Source organism: Paralichthys olivaceus, chromosome 20 (assembly GCF_024713975.1).
Source record: "Paralichthys olivaceus isolate ysfri-2021 chromosome 20, ASM2471397v2, whole genome shotgun sequence".
Taxonomy (NCBI): Eukaryota; Metazoa; Chordata; class Actinopteri; order Pleuronectiformes; family Paralichthyidae; genus Paralichthys; species Paralichthys olivaceus.
In genome coordinates this window covers 3368452-3392382 of record NC_091112.1, presented here as the reverse complement: position 1 = coordinate 3392382, position 23931 = coordinate 3368452, and the positions used below count along the sequence as shown (strand labels likewise).

The 23931-nt window shown below is 41.2% G+C and overlaps 5 protein-coding genes across 10 annotated transcripts; 2 read left to right on the top strand and 3 right to left on the bottom strand.

Moving 5' to 3' along the window:
* Positions 1 to 266: 266 nt before the first annotated feature.
* LOC138405907 (uncharacterized) lies at positions 267 to 1921 on the top strand. The gene is made up of 2 exons (XM_069516443.1): positions 267 to 464; positions 866 to 1921. Exons 1-2 carry the CDS (start codon positions 388 to 390, stop codon positions 1782 to 1784), a joined length of 996 nt encoding a protein of 331 aa, XP_069372544.1. The 5' UTR covers positions 267 to 387; the 3' UTR covers positions 1785 to 1921.
* A 500-nt stretch (positions 1922 to 2421) lies between these two features.
* slc52a3-2a (solute carrier family 52 member 3-2a) lies at positions 2422 to 6932 on the bottom strand. The gene is made up of 4 exons (XM_020104383.2): positions 6792 to 6932; positions 4254 to 5275; positions 3280 to 3403; positions 2422 to 3175 (listed from the first exon to the last, which is right to left on the bottom strand). The coding sequence occupies exons 2-4, from the start codon at positions 5255 to 5257 to the stop codon at positions 2966 to 2968; spliced, it is 1338 nt and encodes a 445-aa protein (XP_019959942.2). The 5' UTR covers positions 5258 to 5275; positions 6792 to 6932; the 3' UTR covers positions 2422 to 2965.
* Positions 6933 to 7375: 443 nt separating this feature from the next.
* slc52a2 (solute carrier family 52 member 2) lies at positions 7376 to 12408 on the bottom strand. The gene is made up of 4 exons (XM_020104382.2): positions 11976 to 12408; positions 9835 to 10699; positions 9597 to 9720; positions 7376 to 8863 (listed from the first exon to the last, which is right to left on the bottom strand). The coding sequence occupies exons 1-4, from the start codon at positions 12103 to 12105 to the stop codon at positions 8597 to 8599; spliced, it is 1386 nt and encodes a 461-aa protein (XP_019959941.2). The 5' UTR covers positions 12106 to 12408; the 3' UTR covers positions 7376 to 8596.
* Positions 12409 to 13329: 921 nt separating this feature from the next.
* On the bottom strand, positions 13330 to 18717 carry LOC109640396 (uncharacterized). Of its 2 annotated transcripts, none has more exons than XM_020104377.2 (4): positions 18584 to 18717; positions 17203 to 17253; positions 16725 to 16791; positions 13330 to 16595 (listed from the first exon to the last, which is right to left on the bottom strand). In XM_020104377.2, the coding sequence occupies exons 2-4, from the start codon at positions 17245 to 17247 to the stop codon at positions 14050 to 14052; spliced, it is 2658 nt and encodes an 885-aa protein (XP_019959936.1). In that variant the 5' UTR covers positions 17248 to 17253; positions 18584 to 18717; the 3' UTR covers positions 13330 to 14049. The 2 variants fall into 2 exon arrangements, with proteins under 2 accessions (XP_019959936.1, XP_019959935.1); XM_020104376.2 differs by lacking the exon at positions 18584 to 18717 and adding an exon at positions 18102 to 18186.
* Positions 18171 to 23704, top strand: fbxl6 (F-box and leucine-rich repeat protein 6). 5 transcript variants are annotated; one of them, XM_020104380.2, is made up of 10 exons: positions 18171 to 18303; positions 19434 to 20048; positions 20370 to 20528; positions 20645 to 20708; positions 21057 to 21188; positions 21428 to 21535; positions 21630 to 21743; positions 22167 to 22398; positions 22844 to 23087; positions 23217 to 23704. In XM_020104380.2, exons 2-10 carry the CDS (start codon positions 19513 to 19515, stop codon positions 23344 to 23346), a joined length of 1719 nt encoding a protein of 572 aa, XP_019959939.1. In that variant the 5' UTR covers positions 18171 to 18303; positions 19434 to 19512; the 3' UTR covers positions 23347 to 23704. The 5 variants fall into 5 exon arrangements, with proteins under 5 accessions (XP_019959939.1, XP_019959940.1, XP_069372543.1 ...); XM_020104381.2 differs by having other exon boundaries at positions 18269 to 18335; XM_069516442.1 differs by lacking the exon at positions 18171 to 18303 and adding an exon at positions 18836 to 18976.
* Positions 23705 to 23931: the final 227 nt, after the last annotated feature.

The following is a 23931-nucleotide window of genomic DNA, read 5'->3' as shown; positions in this document are numbered from 1 at the left end:
GTATTTTGTTTTTGAGCTCGTGCTGCTGCAGAAATCAATCCCACAACAACATACACGACTATAAAGTTCATCCTATATCAAGAATCTATATCCTGACGTCTTCTGTCACAAGATACTGTTCAAGCTTCCTCTACGACCGTGGGAGGATCTAAGATGTTGTGGTGCACACTGACCCCCTGTGGTCTCTAAAATAATCATTACACACATTATTTAACTCTCTAATCTTTAATCTTCAACATCATTCTCAACGCTGGTACATTTCTTTTACACTTGATTGTGTCACAGCCCGCTCTGATGTGGAAACTCGGCGTTTAAGAAAATCAGGACGTGTCTGAGTCTCAGTTTGTTGGTTTTGCTCGACGGCCTCGCACCTGTTTCACATCCATTATGAAAATCAGGTGTCACCAGAGCGTAAATCATTCTGCTCACAACTCTATCGTCCGAGCAGCAGCCGAACACAGCAGGTGAGACTTCAGATCTAAAGAATATGATTATCACATTTAACTAATTCATAGGTTATTAAATTAGTTCATTGTTTGTTCTGTTTGCTTTCAAATTCCTTTTATTATTTCAATACTTTATCATCATTTCAGTGCAGTGATCCATTTATTCGGTCTCATCTCAACATACTTGTATAAAAATAGTTCCTGAAGGAAAGATTTATAATTTTTAATGCTCATCAGACCAGATTGAATGAAATTCAATAGAAAATAATGTCTTGATGATTCAGAAAATGGCAGAAATATAACGACAAACAGCTTCAGGAATGAGAAACGTTGATGAGTTTCTGTACTTGTATAAAATCCGCAGCTACCTTGGACGAGACTTTTGAAAGATGAACTCATAAGATCATCTCTTCTTTCAGCTCTGGTCCGCGCTCTGATAAGATGAAGGATTCACTCGAGAACGTCACGCTCAACTCCAGCGGGCCACAGTGCGTGTGTGGACAGGGTTTTGTGTTTTATCTCTCACTGGTCGACATCGTCACTTTCCTCACTGGTCAACCTGTGGTCGTCACGCTGCTCTGGACCTCTCTCACCTCCAGAAAGACTCCAGATATCCTGAATTGTAACTTAGCCCTTTTCCACAACTCCCAGCACTTGGTATCCCTCGTTCATCTCTGCATCCTCTTTCTTCTGCCGGACGGACAGTCCAGAGTCTTAGATTTTCTGCTTGCGTATGCACAGACCGGCGGGCCCATGAACTTGGGTTTCATCTGCATCCAGAGGTACGTTGCGGTGATTCACCCGACGTCCTACCCTCTGCTGAAGAAGCGCAGATACAGGGAGGTTTGTGTGGCGATGGTGTGGCTCTTCTCTTTGTCGTTCGCCATCATGCACACGTTCGAGTCCTTCCCCGCTGTTGCCGGGAAATTCTTCGCGAATTTACCGTTTTTTCTGATAATGTTCATGACGTCCATGGTGGTGCACTCCAGCATCAAAACCGTGAACATGCTGAAGAAGCCCGGCCCAGAGAGCGACAAGCTGCATCCGGCCAAGAGGAGAGCCTTCAACGCCGTCCGAGCCACGTTCACCATCACCATGTGTTTTTACTTTCCAGTCGCTTTGATGCAAAGGGTCCCATTTGACAATGAATGTGACTTTGACTGTGTGATAAAACCTGTAAGTTTTCTGCTGTTGTCTGCTGCGAGTGTTGCGTATCCACTGTTTAACCTCTCCACCCAGAGAAAGTTTTTCGTCTGCTGCGAGTGTGAGGGCCTGTATGAAATGTCACATAGACACATCAGTCCGCTGAAGAATATTTTTCATCAAGAAAACAAATAATTACCTGCGAAAGTTTAAGAAAGTGATCAAAACATTCCTCGTGGTTTCTTGGCTAATTTCATGAAAATCTGTGCTGTAGTTTATAATCCTGTTGAAAAACAAAACCACAAACCAACCAACCAACAGAGGGACGGACAGGGGGGAAGAACTCAACTTTACGGAGTCAACAACTAAAAATGTCCCGTCACCTGAACTCAGAATTAGAGATCACATCTGTATTTATTTCTATATTTGACCAGAAATGATCAGCGTCCAGTCATCATCTCGACTTTGGAGCAAATGTTAATCTCTAGAATTATGATTTTAGTTATAACAATTATTTGATAGAGAAATAATCTTTTGGTAAGGATGTTGAAACATCACGAGACTTGTTTATCGGTTTTGCAAGTTTCTGGCTTCTCTTATTTATTCATGTGAAAATATATTATAGATTAAGATGACTTCATATGTTTAGAGTAGATTTGAGTTTATATATATAGTTTTGGGGATATGGAATGATGAATTTGTAAATCGGTTAAGATGTTTTTAGAAAAAGAGAGATCATCTGATGGTTTCATGCTGAGCTGGAGACAATAAAACATTTTGTCTTAAAAATGTATGTTCACAAATAAAAGAGACACGTGTGTTTCTTCATTAATACACGGACTATACCTTTATGATGTAGTATAACATCAATAGGAAAAGAACATCATCACAGAATCATCACATTACGAGTTATTCATTTCCACACAACTTAATGGAAAACCTTATTTTCTACAGACCGGAGATGAAAGAGTGTTAATCTCTAAACTCTGAACTTTTACACCACTTACAAGCAAACAGGTCAAGAAAGGCACACACGAAAGGAAAGTCAAGTAAATAAAGTTAAGTAAGTTTGAAATGGCAAATATGCTTCAACATTTTGGAAACAACTCTAATCACCAATTTTCCTTTTTTAATTCAATACTCATGCTTGACTTTTACTTCTGGAAGATGTTAAAGTTTTCAACAAATGTAAATAGAGATCTACAAACACATTTATAACACAGAGTGCATTTATATATCACATCATACTTTTTGTTTTTCTAACAAATGGAAACTTGTAGATGTCTCCATCATCACGAGGAGGAAAAAGTTTTTCAAATTGATTCTCACGTCGTCTTTTCCCTGAAGTCGGAAGGGAAATCTCTCATTGTCATTGTTTAAGGACACTTTGTGTTGCACGGGTCTCCTGATGAGAAGAAGCTGTAGACGCTGACCAGTGGAAACATGGTCACGGCCCCCAGCAAGGAGCCTAACTGCACCACAGCGCCGCACCACACCAGAGCGCTGTGGCCCTCGTCCCGCAGGATCACGCCGATAATCACCTTCACGTAGGACAGAGTGAGGACAAAGACGATCCAGGCCAACACCTGTGGGGCAGAAGAGACAGGAGACATTTCCAGACTGGATTCCTTCACTTATCTCGTGTTTTCACTGATATATGAGAAGTAGTGTAACTTGAGAGTGTACTCACTATGATGACTCCACCTGAGGTATCGTTAACCAGCAGAGGACATGGACTCAGCACTGCCATGCCCATTATGTAAGCTCCAGCTCCGGTGCCGACCACTGTGAGAGCTGCCATCAGCAGCAGGGATCTGTGGAATCACACAGGTTCAGATCTGATTCTGAGGCCGGGATCTACTTTTTTATTTAGAAACTAAGTGAAGAAAAGTTCCTGAATCAGCCACGAACCTGAATTGGTTCTTTCTTGGCCTGTGTCTCATCTTTCCCCCAGGTTCTGTGGGATTCTATTTCTTTGTTTTTGTGAAGGAATGAAACCATGAAGCTAAACTTGAGCGGAAATAAGTTGATAAACTGATTCGTCATGTTGACAGAAAAAAAATTTTAGTCCCTAAAAGTGGAGCATTTTTCTTCTTTTCTCCATTTTCTATCATAAAATGTGAACTTTGGTTCTGAGACTTTGTTAAATTGTTAAATCTCTGAATTTTAACCGAATCAGCAGTTAATCCATTAACCTGAAAAACTAACAAGAACATTTGCTGCAGCTCTGGTCTCAAGCGCTGCCTGAAAATGTTTATCAACTTGAAAATCATCTTTTTCTTAAATGTAAAAAAGACTTCTGTGAATATTGTTCACAAGTTCGCTCTTACCGACTTCAAACCCTCAAGCTCTTCAATACTTTAGTTAAATTTTGTGTCTGTAAAGATTGACATGATTTAAATTTCAATCATGTTATTCGCACAAAAACAACTAAAACATTTAAGAATGATGAACCTCACATTTTTCAAAAAATATCTAAAACAAGTCATTCATTTTCCTCTAGCGCCTCCTGGGGTTTATTCTTTATAGGTCGTTTTCCTTTTGTGCTGCAGCCTCGAAGGCAAATCTGTAATTTTGAGGTTTTAGAAATAAAAACAAACTTTTTAAAAACTGTTTCTAACCATGAGCCCTGTATTGTGTTGATTACAGCTGAAACACACTGACCTTATCGGGAGGAACATGGCGATGAAGCAGGCCAGGGGGTTGGACACGGCGGCCATGGTGGCTGATAGGTGATAGGCGTTGTTTCCGTACGGCATGCAAGAGTACGACTGCACCGAGGGAAGCACCACGTTGGTCAGAGCGTTGGTCCAGGCCAGAATCACAAAGATGTAGAACACCTGCATCCAGCTGTAAGCTCCAGTGCCAAAACTGCTTCTTCTCTTCTGGTTGGCGGGTTCGCACGTATCCATCATCGGCTTCTGCTCAGCCCACTTCCTGTTTTTCTGCGATTCGTCTTTCACGCCGTTTGTGTACCGGCCACTGGAATGCTCTCTGGCCACAGCGGGGTGGTAGTTCAGCAGCAGGAACGCCACCAGACTCACCAGCATCATGGCGCTCAGGAAGAAGAAAAACACCTCAGCAGAGAAGTTTGCTGGCTGATACTGGGCTTGGAGGTCAAAGGTCACCGAGCTGTTCAAGCTGTGGTTCAGAGACACTGTGTTGTTTAAGCAGTGGACCACCCCAACGCCCTGGATTAAAGCCACTAGAGCAGGCAGCAGGCCGCTCACACCCTCCCCAATGTAGTAGGTGGTTAAATACTGAGGCTTGAGGCGCATCATGAAGGGCAGGAAGGTGACAGAGGAGGTGCAGTCGACAGCAGCTAGGAAGAAAGTTAAGACGAGGAGGGCGACACTGCGAGGAACGCCTGCCACTACAACCGTCTCCTTCCAGAAGAAACCCAGCAGGAAACTCGCCAGAGTGCCCAGACCGATGATCGCATATATGACAGCCGTCTCATTCAGGGCGCCGGGCCGGAAGCGATGCATCAGGGTGACGAAGAGAGGCCCGACATTGGCCATCTGGATGAGGATTGAGAGGTACGAGGGCAAGTACCAGCCCTCGGGGATCTGGGGGACTATCAGGGGCAGCTCTACCCACAGGCCATTGATGGACACCCAGGAGCCCATCCCGAAGAGACATGCCAAAATGTGCGTGAGGAGTGACATGGTTCAGATGGTTTTCCTCTAGAAATAGACAAATGTTGCAACGATTTTCAAAAAATTCAGTTCAGGCTTTGATGATCCTTTGATGATGAACCCGGTTAACTTTTAAATCAGCTCCAAATCAGGTCAAGTCTTTAATTTGTCTAATATTGAATCTGCTGTTTTCTGATTAGTAAAAGTTATAATGTTTAACATGTTATTGTCGTTGACAGCCATATGTAAGCATGCTAAAGTTAGCATTTAGCTCAAAGTGCCTTTAGGCTCACAGGCACAAAGCATGACTACTTTCAAGCCATAAAATATATAGCCCATGAAGCTTCTGGCTCTTTATAGTACATTTAGTTAGCCATCCACAAAGGCTTAAAACATTTGCAACAGGAAAATTTTGCTGCAGAAGGGTTAGGGAATTTGTTTTTAATTAAAGAACAGTCATGATTTGGTACAACTGGGACACATGCTAGTTGTTAGTAAATCTAGACTGTCTGAGATGCACAAAAAGTATGTTAGCATAGTATTAATAAACATTTCGACATCTATAAATAGATAACATTACGTTTTCTGTAATCATTTCTTTAAGAAGAACTTAATAGATGTAACCATTTGAAAATATGTAGGATCACAACATAAACAATGTGTTAAAACATCAAATCAAAAAAAAAAAATCTGCATTCCACTTTAATGCAAAAGTATTCTGTTTTTATAAGAGTTGAGCTTTTTGATAAAGGAAAATAATAAAATCTGGTCAAGGTGCCGGTTAAGAGTAAGGTTAAGGTTTTGTCATTGTAGTCTAAGTAATTCTATGTCTTTGGAAATGAACAAACATGCCTGTGACTGTCTGGCTCGTCCTTTATTGCTCAGCAGAGACAAAGAATTATTCACAGTGAGTAAAAACAGTCAACAGAGGGTTAACTCAGCATTAATGTGTCACCAGGAGGAAACAATTCTCCTCCAACTCTTCCTAAAGGAACAATCTGTGACTTCTTCTTACATGTGGTTAATGTGTATTTTTTATTGTCCAAAGATACGTTCTCTCTTCTTTCTCTATCATGTGCAGATTCTCCGACAGACACGTGAGATGAAACATTAAACACTAAAGCCGTCACTTTGTACGAGAGGTTTTCAAAGTTATTTAATTTGCTCGCAGGCAGCGTGTGGGTTAAACCTAAAACATGGAGCATGCAGCAAAGGAAACATGACCACCTGCTATACTGGTCACTTTACATAACCTAAGAAAACATCTGACCAGTACATTGTTATTGAAAAAGAAAGAGGAATAATACAGAGATTCCTGCGTTGTGTTAGGAAAGAGAATTATCATTTAGTTCTGGAAGCGCAATCATAATTTAAAGAAATGTCTTTGAAAGGTAGACAGAGTAAGAACACAACAATATCATATTTAAATCTGCAGAATATGCTGTTTAAAATATACAGTTTAAGTAGAAAAAAGTTAAATCAACAAGTTTCCCCTTTTTCTGTACAGCAACTTCAAATGATTTAAATCGAAAAGATGATAGTTTGCATCCCTGACGATACTCACATGTCTGGCGGAGAGTTTTCTGCAGAGAGAGAAGCCACAGTCCTGTGCAGTAAAGTGTGTGTGCGCCAGGGGATTAAACCCTCCTTGGGGTGAGTGGGTGTGAGACCATGTAGCCAACCATGACAAATGTTTGGTTAACTAATCAGCGTCTTAACCTCAAGCACTGTCACTGTCAGGACTTCAGCTCATCACTGCACATCACACGCTGAGACTCTCAATCACAGATTTATGTTCCCGGAGGCAACAACATCTGAGGGACCCACTCAAGAATCTGCAGAATTTATTAATTCTGCTTAAGGGGATCATGGGAGAGGTGTTTACAGCGCTCAGTTGCATAACGACACAATTCATCTTTTGAGTAGCTACGCACAAAGTATAAGAAATCCCTAATATGTTGTTTTAGAAAATAAAATTGATTGTTTTGATGTTGTGTAATCATTCAAAACTAAAAACTGCAATTACCAAGATGGATTAGATGTCAGTGAAATGTCGTGTCAGTGAGCTTTGGCAGTGTTGTTGTAAAATGCTGTTAAACTTTGGAGTCTTTTTATTCACATTATCACATTTGAAATGAAACAAACACATTTCAGTCAATTTCTTTTTTTAAATTCATGCAATTTTCAAGAAATCTTGAAAAGAGATCATTTATAAATTATTCCATTTATCGTTGTGAAAAAAATCTTTTTTTTATATTTATATGTAAAGTAGAGAATTGTGTAGGCTCGTTTTGCCTTGACCGAGGTATGAACTCTAGTACTATTCCAATTCATATTACTTTACAGTGTAATTAGCTTAACAAAAGCTAACATCAGTGTTTGTTTCTCAAATTATGCAAAGAACAGTCTCAAGGAATCATCGATGTTCACCAACACCAGCTGTTTAATGTCGTGATGAATGTCTGCATTATTATCATTAAAAAAAAAAAATCTGCAAAAAAAAGCCACATTTGTGAAAAATTCACATAAAAAAAACCTGATAGATTGAAGAGATAAAAAACAACATTTCAGGATTTCAGCCATAAAGTTGAGGCACGTTTCACAGATGTTTAGTTCAATGAAGTAACACATCTGTTCTGTGGCAGTCAGGTAAAAGAATAACCTCACTTATCAAAGATTGACAAGATAAAATCCCTTCCTCCCCAAAGCTTTTCACTAATTCATTTGCTATTCAGATATTGTTCCCTTGAGGTAGCACAACATCACAGAGTGGACAAGCGGTAAAATTATTTCGATTATGAGAGACAAAGTTAAACATAGTTTTGTGCGACACGTAGGAATGAAAAAAGAAGCGTCACAGCCTCTATGAAGAGTATGTCAGAAGTTAATGCGTCACAGTATTCATTATACTGACTGCTGCCTTACTGAGCTGTGCCTGTATAGTGTCTCCGACTGATGGAACTGGTTGTATTCAATGCTAACGTGAAATCAAGGGAAAGATGAAGTCAGACATTTGAAAAACAACAAAAAATAAGCAACGCATGTAATACTTTGCTCCAGGAGCAACAAATGTGGACGAACAAGTTAATTATTGTGTCCCTGAGTAAATAAGTTTTCACATGATCTGGAAATATCACATCAGCAGCTGTGGTTCCTACTTCAACTACAGTGATCCATTATAAAAGACCACACAATGCACTTGTGGTGTAACAGCATCATACAACACGTAGCCCCTTGGTCAACATGCAGAGACACAGGGCTTCCATTATCATGTTTTCACTTCAGCAGGCTCAGGGGAGGATGCCTCGGAGGTAGGTGGCATGACCCTCAGTAGAAATGAGATCTGGTGTTTCTCTCAGGAGCCTCAGACTATGTGTCTGCGGAGAGTGAGCTGTTGGTGTTAAAACTGGAATCATAAAATGTCCTGTCAATGCAGTTGTCCACACACTCCCGAGCCGGGGAGAACACGTTATAGACGTTGACCAGGGGGAACATGGCGAGGGCTCCGATGAGGGAGCCGGCCTGGATGAAGATGCCGCACCACAGCAAGGCGGCGTGACCTTTCTCGTGAAGCAACGTCCCAATCACAACCTTCAGATATGAGAAGAGGCCGGTGAAAATGATCCAGGAGACGACCTGTAGAGGGCACAAACACGAGGCTGGTGTCAGAAGTGGGCGTGAAGAACAAGGAGAAATTAAAACTTCTGTGTGTTTATGATCTCATTCGATCATTTATTTACAATTTTTCACATTTATAAAAATCCAATTTTAAAACTGGCCTTTTAATTTTAGTGTCTGTAAATGTGTTGTATAAAGTCTACTGTTATTTTATCTACATTATTCCATTTATCAAAGTCCAATGCATAAAGAGAAAAACCTAAATACTATTGTTTTATATTCTTTTACATAGTTTACATTTCACCTTATTGTTAAGTTTTAATCTTTTATCAATCACCCTGAGATTCTTCAGATTCTTCACTTTTTCACTGTTAACACAAATTAATGTGTGGAAAATGACATCTATCTATCTATCTATCTATCTATATATCTATCTATATATCTATCTATCTATAGATAGATCTATAGATAGATACAGATACCAGCCTCTAGATACATATATATAAGTACCAAAAGATATCATTGACTGTTTGCTCAGACTTGTAATCTTCTTGATTTACTCTCTGTGCATAGATTTTCTAGGTTAAGAGTTTTTTTTTTTTTTTCAATATGTAAATTTCTTGTATGAGTAATTCTTTAATGTATCAAATAATCACTTAGTTGAAAAAAAATTAAATAGTTAAATTTAGAAAAAGTAAAGGACATTATTGGAAAACTAAAACAAAACCTAGATATGAATATGAACTCTCACCACTAAAGCGACACCAGCAGGATTTCCAAGGAGTGGAGGGCAGGGGCTGAGAGCTGCTAACGCCATGAGATATGCAGCAAATACTCCGCCTGCTAAGGACAAGAACCCCAGACCTGTGGCCGTCCTACAAGCAAAGCAGGGCAGTAACATGATTACAAACAGTTTATATATAGAGAATATATAAAGAACATACGTTTAAATATGTGTTTGATTTTACATGTCCCTTATATGATCTCACCTGAGGACGAAAAACATGGCCAGAAAGCAGGCCACTGGGTTTGCTATGTTGCCAAAGACCACAGAGAGGTGAAAGGTCATGGTGCTGTAGGGCAGACAGGAGAAGCTCTGCACTGATGGAAGGACCCCGTTGGTGAGGGCGTTGGAGACGGCGAGCAGTGCCAGCAGGTAGATGTTGTATGGGGTCCAGAATGTCTGAGCTGGTGGCTGCTGCTGCTCCTCCACCTGCACCTGCTCCTCAGACACCGGCGTCCCTCCGTTATGCAGAGGGTGCGTCTCCTCTCCGTTCTTCACTGCCACCGCAGTGTCTGACGCCTGTGGCTGTCCGTCTTGCTGCGTCTCTGCCTGCTGCCTCCGTGTCAACGCCAGGAAGCTTAAAGCCGAGACCGACAGCATGACAAACAAGAACCAGAAGAAGTTCTGGACTGGAAAGTTCTCTTTTAAGTACTCTGGCTTCACCGTCCCATTCACCGTTTTACACTCCAGCTTGCCAACACCTTGTCCTAAGGCGACAATACACGGGAACAAGGCACTGAAGCCCTGACCGATGAAAAAAGTACGGATATACTGGGGGGGGTAACGAAACATGAATGGTAGGAAGGTGACGTTGGACGTGCAGCAAACCAAAGACAGCACGAAGGTGAAGAGCAGGAACGGCAGTGACCTTTTCTCTCCCGCTATCGTGACAGTGTGTGACCAGAAGATGGCCAGGAGAGCGGACGCCACCACCGCGAGCACCTGGATGCAGTGGATGACCAGGCGCTCGTTCAAACGTCCCGGAGCACAGTGGTGTGTGATCGTCACCGCTATTGGGCCCAGGTTCCCAAATGCTATGAGCACTGAGAGGTAGGCAGGAAGGTTCCACCCTGAGACACGAGAGAGCAGATATCAGTCAGGGTAATATTTAAAAAAAAAAAACATGAAGTTGTGAGAGTCTTTACATGGATTTATATAAGATTCACAATTTAGTTTTCATACTCTGCGTTCTCTCAATAATCAGATGTTTGTATGATTATATTTATATATATGCATTATAGGTGATAATTATATTTTACTCCTTTTGATCGGTTGTTGCAGCCTGTGGCTCGGAAATAAATGTTTTTATAAGATGTTCGATTTTAAAGTTAAATGTACTCAGTTACATTAAAATAAACGTTTTAATCAGTGGTGGAAAGTAACTAAGTACATTTACTCAAGTGCAATATGCTAGCAATGTATTTTGCTCGTATTTTGCTCAAGTATTTTATTCTAATTTTATTGTTCTTAGCAAAAGAAAACATTGTACTCCAATACTTTTATTTTATTAATACTACCGAGAATGGTTTAATGCTCAACAATATTTTGTCTATAATTGAGTCCAATAGATTTATTTTCTTACATAAAATTGAGAAAAAATGTTACGATAAAAAAACATTGAGTTAAAATATTTCAAGTTTAACTTAAATCGTCTTAAACTGATAAAGGACTTAGTCAGTCTCCTAATGAACTGACTGTGAGTGTGATGTAACATTAAACAAGGTATTTATCCTATATCCACCGTGGGCCTTATGACTATAACTTTGTCGTACTGTGTACTATGTTTTGAGTACACATGTGTTGTACTTATATGTTAACAGCCAGGATCAGACAGAAACAGTATTTCAGTCCTGTGTATTGTCACTCAGCCGTGAGTTTAACTCTGTTCACACTGTGTATATTCTTATACTTTACTTTATCTGTATTTACTCTTGACACTTGGATATTTCCTCATGTTTATACTGCATGTGTACTTATTACTTTTTTGACTAATAAATCCTCTTATCACGTTTGTTTGCGCGAGTATCTCTACCTCAACTTGCAATGGAGTATTTTCCAGTGTCCTGAGGTAAAGTATCTGAGTACTGTACACAGTAATACACAGTAATACACAGTAATACACAGTAATACACCACATTACAAAGTTTCGGCTCCCACCAGAGAAACTACATCACTTCCTGTAGTCTCCATTTAAATGTTTGGCTAGCTCACGCGGAGCTAACGTCGCTAGCTTGACTTCAGCACAACAGGTGAAACAACACTGAGGCAGCAGAATAATGAAACCGAGGCCCGGAGGACTCGAGCGACGGCCACAGAGGATCCGCGGAGGCTCGTTGAATCACTGACCTTCGGGCAGAACATTGACAACCACCGGCAGCTCGACCCACAGACTGTTGACGGAAACCCACGAGCCCATGGCGAACAGGGCCATGAGCGCGTGGGTCACCGCGGCGCTGCTCCACCAGCTGCAGGACATGGTGCCTCCAACTCCGGCCAGAGGAACCAGAGGAACCCGGGGGACTCGAGGGGACTCTGCCGGGGGGGGAGATCTTCTCGAGTGGATGTGGAAGAGACACAAACAATGTTGGTCCACAGGCTGCTGAGCAATGGCGGACGTCCCCGCCCCCTCCCTGCTGCCTTCACGTACCCCTCGTAAATGACCAGAGCACAAACTTAAAGGTCCAGTGAAAGGCAGAGCTGGAACTTCATATTACTGGAGTTTGTTTCATTTGTGAAGTGAGTCTGGTGGATCATCGTGTTTTCATTACTTTAGAACGAGTCTTTGTTTGTGCAACAGCAGGTCATCCTTCACAGAGGCTGCCATGTTGCTCCACGATGATTCTGCAGTGGCCCACAGCAGACAAACCAAATTACTATGTTGAAGTTTTTATTTTTTTTATTTTGTACAGTTTTTATCGTTTTCTTATCACCTTTTCTTTTACTTCTTTATCTTTAACTTCATATTACATAATCCTTTGTATCGGACCACCTGAACGTGGCTGTCTGGGGGTCCTGGTCACATTGCATCCTGCTGATTGTTATTTCTCTTATATTTACTTTTCTTGCTTTGCTGTCAAACCACTTTGTAAACTCTGTGTTTAAAAAAAAAAAAAAAAAAGCTATACAATATATAAGAAAAGTATTATACCATTATTGTACAATATTTAGTGGATTCGTCAATTTTCTGACGCTCCTGAAAGCATCAGAAGATGGTGCGTTCGTTTTGAAGTAAATAAAAGTTGTTTGATCTCCCACAACATCAGACAGAGGTCTGCAGCATAGACTGTATATACAGAGGTCTGCAGCATAGACTGTATATACAGAGGTCTGGAGCATAGACTGTATATACAGAGGTCTGGAGCATAGACTGTATATACAGAGGTCTGCAGCATAGACTGTATATACAGAGGTCTGCAGCATAGACTGTATATACAGAGGTCTGGAGCATAGACTGTATATACAGAGGTCTGGAGCATAGACTGTATATACAGAGGTCTGCAGCATAGACTGTATATACAGAGGTCTGCAGCATAGACCGTATATACAGAGGTCTGGAGCATAGACTGTATATACAGAGGTCTGGAGCATAGACTGTATATACAGAGGTCTGCAGCATAGACTGTATATACAGAGGTCTGGAGCCCTTCTTTTGGGATTATAGTTAAAAATGAATTCAAATAAAAACATTCTGGCACAATGACCCCATGAATCTCTTTATTACCACCTCATTTTCTTCAGGCCCTCCCAGTCAAAGCTTCTATAAGCATGAACTCACTGACATCGCTGCTGTATGTGATGCAACCACAAATGCCCTTTGTGCCCCGAGGAACTCATGGTAACGATGTGACCGAAGAAATGCTGGGTCAATACACAAGTGAAAATAAAGCTGAGGCTGTTTTGTAACATTTAACTCTCGTATCAATGATTAGACTGTTGTTTAACCGTTTCTACTTTATCACAAAGGTTGATATATATGCTATATATATAAACAAAGACAGCGATTCATTGATTAAACATCTTTTAAGTCAACAGTAGTGACTGACTGATCTCTGCATGATCACAATAGGTAAAATCTTCACTGATATCAGAAAAAGAAGTAATAAATCTAACAAGATTTCCCTCTAATGGCATCAAACAAGCCTGGCATCTAAAAAGACCCATCACATGAAATCTCTCAGTTTGTGTTTTAAGAGGCAGCTGCAGTTTGTTTGTCTTCCACAGAAAATATAACATCCTTTTTTCTGTGTCGGTAGCAAAGGCAACAAGCAAACAAACATGAGCTCACCGGTGTACAGTTCAACATGACAGCTTCATCTGACACAGTCAGAATGATGAACACGAGTCTATCCTGTATTATGTTGAAATACTGAGCAGTGAACAGTGTGTATTTCTGCAGGAGTCATTCAACAGCCACTGTCCCTCACGTTCTGCCCGTGCTGCTGCTTTCTTTCTGCTCAGTTGCAGCTGCACTCGGTTCACAGAACACCTTCTTTGGTTTTGTCTTTTTAGGAGCCAAAACCAGAGAGAACCCAGGTTTAAGTCGTGGAAGTGCAAGCTTCAGCTTCAGCACCATCTCTGTGGAGTTGTGGAAAATGCTGTTCAAGTGTGGGCTGGTGTTGTTGAGAATCATCTTCTGGTACAGTATCTCACAACGAATCGCTTCTCGTTTCTCCAGCCGGGGTTTTCCATCAAAGCGCAGCATCATTTTGTCGACGTCTTGCTGCGTCATGCACGGCCCTCCGTTCCTCCTCACTGTGGACGTTATGTAATTACTGTCCATGTTCTCCTCTGTCTCTTCCTGTACTCTCACTGACCTTTCTCTTTTAATGCTGCTACCGTCATCTTGTTGGCTAGACTGTGTATTCTTTTTAGCTTTCCCACCGCAAGATTCATCAGAGCTGTAATCCAAGGAACCAGACCGGCCTTCTTCCTCCTGAGAGCTGTCCAATGTCAAGCTCTTCTGTGCAGAGTGTTTCGGGGACTTGTCAGATCTTTTCTTCTTGTAAGAGTACGTATGGCAGACGGGATATTTCTCCATCAGGACGGAGAACGTGCAACTCGCCAGTTGCAGGCTTAAATCTGGTGAAGGGAGTTGGGAAAATTTTCCTCCTGGCAGGAAATCCTTCAGGTGTTCCTCAGTAACGCCTGCAATTACCTTTACCGCCCTCTTCAAGCAAGCTTTGATCAGGTCTCGATTTGTGTGCCACTGACCACAGTAATGAAACACACCATCAAAGGTTTTCTCTTGCGATGGGCATTGTAGAAAAACGTTTGTAATCTCTTCAGGCTCCAGCAGAGTTGAAGGATCTTTGGACCAATCAAGGAACCTTTGGTAAAGACGGAGCATGTACTGGCCAAAGAGTGAGAACTCGCCTCCACTTTTCATAAGCTGCCAGTACGGACCGAGGATTTTGCAGTAAATGATGGCCAGAACGCACACAAGGCTCTGAATCATGGAATCACTAGCGTCAGCGGCAACGCTCTCAAGAATGACGTTTGAGTAATCATCGTTGTTCAGTGACAGCACATCAGAGAAGAAGGGAGCAACCTCTTTGTGATGGTGAATGAGACCCGCTGCAGCTTCAAAGTAGTTGTTGAATTTGTTCGACTGATTTGCTGTGAGTTTGGACGGGTTGTTCTTTTCCTCACAGAAGGCGATCCAGTGTTTTTGGGAGTTCTGCCAATCAGTGTTTCGAGGGCTAAGGATATCACTAGCCATGTGGATGTAGCGTGAGGTGGCACTTTCTTGTAGATTCACAAAACCCTTGAACTTTGGAAGCTTGTCACGGCCTAGCTTCTCTCCTGCTGAGAGAGTGATCTCTTTTTCAAAGTTCAAAATGTGCTGCTCAACTGCATCATGTACATCAACAAGGAAATTGGCGTTGTAGTGTATAAAGTTCACAGGAGAAACCAGTGAGATCGCCTCACTGAGCGAATTGACTTTGTTCACAAACTCGGCCATGGCTGGCTGCACCTTGCATGCAAGAGTGAAGTGATTTTTGAGGAGGTCCAAGGAAACTTTTTTGCATTCTGCAGTTTTCCCACCATCCACTCTTGACAGCTTGTGAACAGACATCATTGTGATGTCGAGCAGCGTCAGGGGCCTCCGGCTGTCGAAGATTTCCTCTCCACTGCTGGATTCTTCCAAATTCTCATCACTTTCTTCTCGTAAAGAGACGTGTTCCTTCACTATTACTTTCTTCACGACCCCTCGGTTCATCTCAGAACCTTCGCCTGGCATGATTTCAAAGCTCTCGTATTCTTCCTTGATTTTAACTTTTTCATGATTGTAATCTCTTCTCATGCGTTTCCTTGAAACAATTATAGGTGCTTTTTTGGGCACCAGTTCAAATGGACTTTGAAGCAGATTCTCCATCGCTGCGTTCCTCCTGTGACTTCTTGTTTCATAATTGCGGTAACAAAATTTCACCTTTTTTATCTTGGATTTAAGGATTTTATAAGCACTTTGAATATTCCCATTCTTGCAAAACTCAGGGTTGAAGTTTCTAAGCCAGGTTACTATGATGACTGGGGCGAGCTTCTCCCTCGTGACAAAGTTGCTCAGCTCAAGAATCAATCCATTTGTGACTTCAATCGATTGCGCTCGCTCTGAAAAATCCCTCATTTCCAAAAGATGTGGTCGTTCAACGCCAATGCTGTCGCATATGGGGCCGACAAAGTTAAAATTGACATCTGATGCCATGAAGGTCAGTCTCGCTACAATTCCCAGACTCAAAGTTGTCGCAATGCCTCTTTCAATTAGCCGACGAAAATCAGCTGAATGGTGCCTCGGGAAAATGTTTTTGAGCCAGTTAACAATGGCAAGCCAAGGAAAATTATTCTCCTCTCTCATGAGTCCCACTTGAATCAGAAGTCTGTTCTTGCATGTCGTCTGTTCAAGCTCCAATCCTTCCCCCGACTGAGGACCGATGAAATCTGCAACAAGCTTCCAATAGTACTCATCTCCTGAAAAACAGAGAAGACACAGAGTGATTAGAGATAATAATTATGTTATAGACAATTAGCTCACGCAGTCATCGTAAGAGCAATTTTTCTACATGGTCAATGTTTTCACATTAAATATTTTCATCTTACTCAGATCAGCTTCAGCTACAACTGCTTTTCCACAAAGAGAGAAACCTTCACCCTCGTCCACTGTGTTCTGTAATGTTTAAAAGAGGAAACATTAGTAAAGTTTAAATCCTCACTATCTGTAAAGAGAAAGAAAAGGGGAATACAAACATCATGACAAAATGCTGGGGTATTAAAGCAATTTTCACTGCTTTTGATTTTGCCTTTATAGACATGTCAACCATGCCAATAAACAATTTTTAGCATAACAATGTCTATATGACCGGAGTAAATTATTATTCACGTTTCACTGTCACATAGTATTTCAACATATTGGACCCAGAAAAACAAAAAACAAATCACAAGAATGATACTGATGAAAGACAATAATCATCAGAAGTAAACTGCATCAGAGGCTCTGAAAACAAGCACATTTACTTATTTTTTTCAGTGAATGTTGTTTGAGCAAGTAGATGAAACAGAACAGAAACAAGGGTCATACTTTCAGTGTTGTCCCGGAGAACGAAGCGCTGCCCAAATCCGCCATTCTTTCCTGACAAAGAAAACAAGTCGTTAACACGTGTCAACATTTAGTTTTTAAGTTAGAGAGCACAAATATCAGAATAGTTTAAATGATGGGATGAGAATGAGAATATTAAAGGATACAATAAAGTCGATAAAATATTACTCAAAATCTCATTTAAATCTAGTAAATGGTGTAATCGTCACGTTCAGTAAGTTTTGAGGTTGGAACAAAAAAGAAACCTGTCAGCTCAGCAGTCCAATAGTTAAATTAAAACGAAAGTAGGGTGGAAAGAGCTTAATGTAAAAAAACTAAAACCATATACATTCAATGGTGCAGTGTGGCATTTGTTGCACATGAAGTAAAAACTGTAACTGTATGGAGTGTGTGTGTGTGTGTGTGTGTGTGTGTGTGTGTGTGTGTGTGTGAGAATAGTTATTGCACATGTTTGTATCAGCTGTTTCACATTTTTACACACAGGTAAGAGAACAGATGTGCAGAGGTTTGTTAGTCAGGACTGTGAGTTTAGGAACCTGGTGCTGGAAACGTGTGTGAGCAACAACATCTACAACAACACTTTGTTTCCTGTCAAACCAAAATAAACAAAACAACACGTGGATCACCGGCTGTGACACAACTAGATCAAAGCTTCAACACAACATCAAAACATCAAAGCGCCCCCCCGCGCGTGCTAATGTTAGCCTTGTGAGCTACCTGCCTAAAAGTTAGCGCCGACGTTGAGATGCGGGGAATCTGAGCACAACACCCGGCAGTACACTTGATAACAACCCCGGAGCAGAGCAGCTGCGACGCTTCCAGAAAGTTTCACGAGGAGAAACAGGGAAAAGAAACACGAGTTAAAAACCATGAGTTCTCACCGCGGGCTGCAGCGTCCTCGCTCCTCGCGTGGTAAAAGGTTGCGAACATTAAGCTGGCCCGTGATTGGACAAGGGGATCTTTAAAAGCCTCTGATTGGACAGTTAAACAGAAGGCGGGCCGTTGCCGATATCTCCACCAATCACAGAGCGGAGGAGAGATGCATTGTGGGACTTCTGGCTAGTTTGCGAGAGCTAGCAGCAGGTAACGTCAAAAACAATAACAAAGAAGAAGAGGTGCTCGTTGTTATTGCTGGAAAATTATTTGCGTTTGCTTTTTTAAAGTTGTTAATGTCTTGATTTCTGTTCAGTTCTGTTGGAGGGAGACTTGTTTGGAAGCTAGTTACAATACAAGCGGGCTCAGTTTACACACAATGTCAGCGTTAGCATTTTAAGCTAGTGAGCGTCACTCCAAATAGTTCACAACAAATGCATCGTGCTAACTCATACGGAAGCTAGCATCACAAGAGATAAACAACACTTACTGGGCTCAGGTCGTGTTTCCGCGAAGCACCGGAGTCCGAAGCTGCAGCGACAAGTTCACCTGAAGAAGCTTCGTGGTGAATCGAAGGAGCCGCGTTTGTTGTCAGCCTCGGTTCTGGTTCCCATCCGCAGCTCCGCCGGGTCGCTGGGGTCGTAGTCGTCCTCCCCGAAGTGGGCGCTGCGCACCTGCGCGTTCTTCGTCACAGATTCGGCGGTGAAGTCCGGTCTGTGTCCGGCTTCGTTCCTCCTCGTGTCGGGGGAGTAGTGGACGCGGTGGCCCGACAGGCTGGAGTTGGTGCAGCCCGCGCACACGCAGTGGTTCGGCTTGATCCACACACAACCTGCCTCCATTGAGTTCTTCACAGTTCACGGGGGAGACGGCTCCGTTTTGTGACGTAATATGACGAAGAAGCGTACAATTGCATGGCGTATTATAAAAGACTAAAAGATTGAGGTAGAAGTATCTCAAAATTGTTCTTGACTTGCTTAGTTATCTGTGACTACTGGGACTTCCTGTTGTCTGCCACTTGAATGTCCCACAGGTGTATGTGTACCGTAGGTAAAGTCTCGTTCATACAGATGAGTCACAAAAGGGTTTATTACCTGCAGGGACACATAAAGAGAGACTGTTATCAGCCAGTTAACCAGAACCAGTAAATGATCACTGTGAGGATGATACTTTACTCTGTGTTTGGGATTTTGAACATTTTGTTTCACAATCATCAACTGCACAAGGACTCATCGTCACATATCCACCCCAGCTGGTGCAGGATTCTTCTACCACCGTGTGTAACATTGTGTTAAACCCCTGTAGATTGTTAATAACTGATGATATTATAATTCTGTTTTTAGATGCTGATATGTCGCTACTCTTCAGATGTGTCGTTGTCTTGAAATGAAGCTCACAATAAAGACGAGATAGCAGCACACGATGGATTCCTCTGCAGCGGAAGCTTCAACCCACAGTGAAAGAAAAGACGACACTGCACCAAGCACCTCAAATAAAACCGCTCCAGGAGGAGATGGACCAAAGTCAAAAAAGGCATCTTTGAAGAGGAGCGCTGGGAAAATAAAAAATGCAAAAACAAAGAAGCGAAAAAAGGCACCAGTCTCCAGGTCTTCCCAACTTGGCTACACTGTCCATCAAGGAGAAGATATGCTTCTGGTCATATCAAGTACCACTTCTCAGTATGATGGTTCAGCCTGGAAGCCTCAAAAGAAGGGAGGCAAAAAGAAAAAGCTCGCTAAAGGAAAACTAAAAGCCAAAAAGATAAAGAAAAAACCCACAGTCCGTGCCAAACCTAAACCGGCAAGTAATCCTGTCACCAACACAGAAGAGGACATTACTGTTTATGTGCCACAGAAGGCAGCGGATCACAGATGGGGTGAAAGTCTACCTGAGGAGGTGCTAGTCAATATATTTCAGATGGTGGTCGTTCAAGACGGAGCTGTACCATTCCTATGCAGGTATTAAACACATTTGATTTGAAGTCGACTTTAAAAATGTATATTATGATCTACTACGACTGACACACAGGACATAGGACATAGAATATGTTATAATAAGATAATAATTTTTTTTTACAAAACTATGATGTCCATTTAATGATTACACATTAGCAGAATACCTTTTACACGCGGAGTAAAAGTTGTAAGCGTCATCTATGACAAGATTATGGACACACTATTATGTCATGATCAGTGTAACTGATGATTATTCGCTCGATCGATCTGTGTGAATTTGGGAGCTGAAATGAATCCCTCTCGTCTGCTGTGTCTCTTGTGCAGGGTGGGGAGAGTCTGTCGACTGTGGAACGCCGCAGCCTCCAGTCCGGTGCTGTGGCGTAAAGTAACTGTAGGTCACTGCTGGATTGCACCAGGGAAAACACAGCTCCCTAAAACTGAGAAGAAAATTATGGAGACTTTTGACTGGCTGGCGCAAAACAGGTTTATATTATTAGTTTTATGAATAGTTTTGAAATTTTCATGATGTGAACTGGGATTTAGTTTGTGCCAATATTTTTACCATCGTAAAGGAAATTTTCTAATTTCTTTTTCTCTAGATTTTCTCAGCTACGAGACTTTTCTCTCTGTCACTGGAAAAAGAACATTAACTATGCAGTAGAGGTGAGTCGTCAAGATTGTTCAGTGCCATCTGGAACTGTAACAAGTCGTCGATTAATCAATCAAAAGAAAATATCATCAGGAAACTCAAAACCAACCTCTGTTGTTTTTCTAATATGAGAACTTAGTGAAATGTTTTGATGTTGGTCAGTTGGTTGGATGTTGAAGTTAAGAGGCATCTTAAATCACATATTGACATATTTTTGTTGGACAAAATGATTTGTGTTTAAATGTTGCACAATAATTATTTATTTATTTTTAATCCTAAGAAACAAAATGTTTTTTCAGTGTAAAATGTATTTATATCTGTGTTTGCTTTTTTTTTTCTATTTGTATTGTGATCAAATTTAGGTTGTTTCGCAGTTCTGCCCTCACCTTCGCTCCCTCACACTCTCTTACTGCACAGGCCTGACAGTGAGTGCCTTCCAAAGCCTTGGTCTGCACAGCCGGTCACTACAGAGCTTAAATCTTCAGAACTCAGAGGTATGTTGCTGACCAGCTTTTTATAAAATGTCCACAAAGTACTGGTTAGTTTCACGGTTAGAAAATCCTGGACAGCATTGTGGCATTTTTAATGTTTATCATCGGCTCTCAACAGCTTCAAGTTTAGAAGAAATTCTCTAAATTATATCTGGTTAATTTCCAAATCATCCTAAGTTAGTATATCCCAGCAGGTCTTTATTTTACACAGATCTAGTTATTCACTGTTTTTTTTCCCATAGTATCAGGTTGATGGACTCCTGGAGTACTTGGAGAATCATGGGAGCCAGATCAAGCAGATTTGGTTCACTCATGGACTAAAGAATGACAGACTTCTGACCACCATCACTGTAAGCCTCTCTCTCCATATGTTTATTTAATTTCTTAGTTACACACAATCAAAGCCAATAAACACAAATTAACACATTGTGTATGATTTACCAGAGAGGGTGTTGTCCTGAATTGGATTTGCTTGAGGTCAACACAAGGCTCGACAGCAAAGACTGTGAACTCCCCATTTGCATCCAGGCTCTACAGACGGCATGCCCGAAACTCAAGGTACAAAACCTCAACGTTTTTATGCCAATATATCTATTGCGACGTCTAAATGCAGTTGTAAGTTTATGTTTTACAAGACACTGTAATTTCCTTACTTTGAAAGTGTAGTAATGCCATCTGAAAAAACAGATCACTTTAAACAGTACATTTTACAGCTTTAGTGCACACAAGAAAACAAATTGATTAGTCAATCAACAGTAAATATTTCTCAAGATACTAAGGATTTGATTTGATGTATCATTTTGAAAACGGAATATGTTACAGACCAAACAAGACACGTGATCTACAAAAAGAAATAATCAGTAGTTGAAGCCCTGAAGTTTGTCTTCTCCCTGAGCAGGACTTTCTCTCTGAATCATTAAACTGCCGTGTTTACCTACGGAACATGTCAATCTGTTGAACATCCATTGTAATTCCTGTCAGACCTTCCGTATGCTGAATGTCAGACCTCTGCATAAGACAATGCGTAATGGTGCCGACTCAACGTCAGGGTTCCCGTTGTTGGAGGAGCTTTGCATTGCAACCACATCTTACTCCTACATGACCGACAAAGACTTGTGGGACATTCTCTTCAGCTCCACCAAGCTGCGGGTGCTGGACTTGCGAGGCTGTTCGCGAATAACTCCATCCGGCCTCGCAACATTACCCTGTCCCGGTAGGTCTTACCCATGAAATTCACACTTTCACTTTGTTTAATTTATAAAGTTACTCAAGTGTGATTAAAAACGACCTGTAATTGGAGCACATACTGAAAGGTCCCTTTGATCTCTTGTGTGAATGGGAATATTGAATAATTATTTTGACTTTACTTATAAAGTTCCCAGCAGTGTTTGCATTATTATTGGTATATATGTGTTTAAAATGATCAGTTGGCTGATTATATCGACCGATGAATAGTATCAGCATTAATGTTTGCCAACCTCAAAACGTTTTGTATAACATAATGAACATTGCACAAAAGATGTGAATTTATGTCAAAATTTTACAGAATTTCTTTATATATTTGGCATCGCCCTCAAAGTCCATATTGGTTGAGCTCTATTCAAAACCCAATTATTAACAAATACTTTGCTCTGTTTTCACTCTTTGTGATTTGGCAGAGCTGGAGTGTCTGTTCTGGGGACAGTATTTCAGCAGCCATATCGGGTTGTCCTCACATAAGAAGGGACTTCACGCAGTGACCCAAAAGTGGAGTCGGACTTTGCAACAGCTCGACATTGCAAATCAGCTCTTTAGTGAGGAGGACCTGGAGATAGCAATGAGTTACCTGGCTCAGGCTACAGAGGCGGATACGCTGCGTTCACTAAACCTGAGTGGAACAAGGATCACACCCCCTGCCCTCAGGTATAATTTCGCCCTTAACTCTGCCAACACTTTAAAGAGTCTGCAGATACACAGAACTGAGCAGGTTTTACGTTTTTTGTCCAAGGATTTCATGAGTAAAAATAAATGTATCTGCACTTTATCTTGCAGGTCAGTCGTCGGCCAGATGTCTGCTCTTAGCTACCTCAACCTTTCATCCTGCCGTTATCTACCAAGAGGAGTCAAGAGAATTTACCGTGGCCAAGAAGACATTCGCCAGCTGCTGGACAAATTGGAGTAGCTCTGGTATTTATTTGATTCCAGCAAACATGAACATATTTTACACTAGAATGTCTTTACACTTATTTGTATATACTGTTGTCCAAGTTATATGTTTTTCTCATCCATCCGGTTTTATTGTAAATTTTCATTTGTATGTACATTTTTCACATTAAACGGATGCAAAAGCATTTTGTCAATCCAGTGAGAAAACCTGCAGGTGCTACATAAATGTTAACAGCTCAGTCTGCATGTTTTTTTAAAGACTGGAGTCAAAAGCTTTCGAACGCATGTGTCCTGTTGTTATTGAAATGTACATGTCTCTGTGTTTTCTTAAATTAAAGCATATAATGAATAAATCATACTGTTTTACACTTTTACATCCTCTGTCCACTTCATCTCGAATGATTTTTGGGTTAAAGTGTGAAGAAGATTCAGTTTGCTCCTAAAGTTTCCAGTTGTTACAGACTGAAAAAAAGGCCTATTTTCTATTAAATTTACTCAATGTTTTAATTTCTAATTGGCGTTTTTGCCTTAAGCAGTTTACTCCTCACCTTTGTACCAAAACATTTTATTCATTGGACTTGACCTGCTTAGATTTCAATGA

Excerpts from the sequence above, each read along its gene's own strand:
- LOC138405907 (XM_069516443.1), top strand. The coding sequence starts at position 388 with ATGAAAATCAGGTGTCACCAGAGCGTAAATCATTCTGCTCACAACTCT. Across the intron at positions 465-865 it reads GCAGCAGCCGAACACAGCAG|CTCTGGTCCGCGCTCTGATA; the intron begins GTGAGACTTCAG and ends CTCTTCTTTCAG.
- slc52a3-2a (XM_020104383.2), bottom strand. The coding sequence starts at position 5,257 with ATGTCACTCCTCACGCACATTTTGGCATGTCTCTTCGGGATGGGCTCC. Across the intron at positions 3,404-4,253 it reads GCCATGTTCCTCCCGATAAG|ATCCCTGCTGCTGATGGCAG; the intron begins GTCAGTGTGTTT and ends GTGATTCCACAG. Across the intron at positions 3,176-3,279 it reads CCTCAGGTGGAGTCATCATA|GTGTTGGCCTGGATCGTCTT; the intron begins GTGAGTACACTC and ends TCTGCCCCACAG.
- slc52a2 (XM_020104382.2), bottom strand. The coding sequence starts at position 12,105 with ATGTCCTGCAGCTGGTGGAGCAGCGCCGCGGTGACCCACGCGCTCATG. Across the intron at positions 9,721-9,834 it reads GCCATGTTTTTCGTCCTCAG|GACGGCCACAGGTCTGGGGT; the intron begins GTGAGATCATAT and ends CTTTGCTTGTAG. Across the intron at positions 8,864-9,596 it reads CTGCTGGTGTCGCTTTAGTG|GTCGTCTCCTGGATCATTTT; the intron begins GTGAGAGTTCAT and ends TGCCCTCTACAG.
- LOC109640396 (XM_020104377.2), bottom strand. The coding sequence starts at position 17,247 with ATGGCGGATTTGGGCAGCGCTTCGTTCTCCGGGACAACACTGAAA. Across the intron at positions 16,792-17,202 it reads TCTCCGGGACAACACTGAAA|AACACAGTGGACGAGGGTGA; the intron begins GTATGACCCTTG and ends TAAACATTACAG. Across the intron at positions 16,596-16,724 it reads TGTAGCTGAAGCTGATCTGA|GAGATGAGTACTATTGGAAG; the intron begins GTAAGATGAAAA and ends TCTGTTTTTCAG.
- fbxl6 (XM_020104380.2), top strand. The coding sequence starts at position 19,513 with ATGGATTCCTCTGCAGCGGAAGCTTCAACCCACAGTGAAAGAAAAGAC. Across the intron at positions 20,049-20,369 it reads GCTGTACCATTCCTATGCAG|GGTGGGGAGAGTCTGTCGAC; the intron begins GTATTAAACACA and ends TCTCTTGTGCAG. Across the intron at positions 23,088-23,216 it reads ATCACACCCCCTGCCCTCAG|GTCAGTCGTCGGCCAGATGT; the intron begins GTATAATTTCGC and ends TTTATCTTGCAG.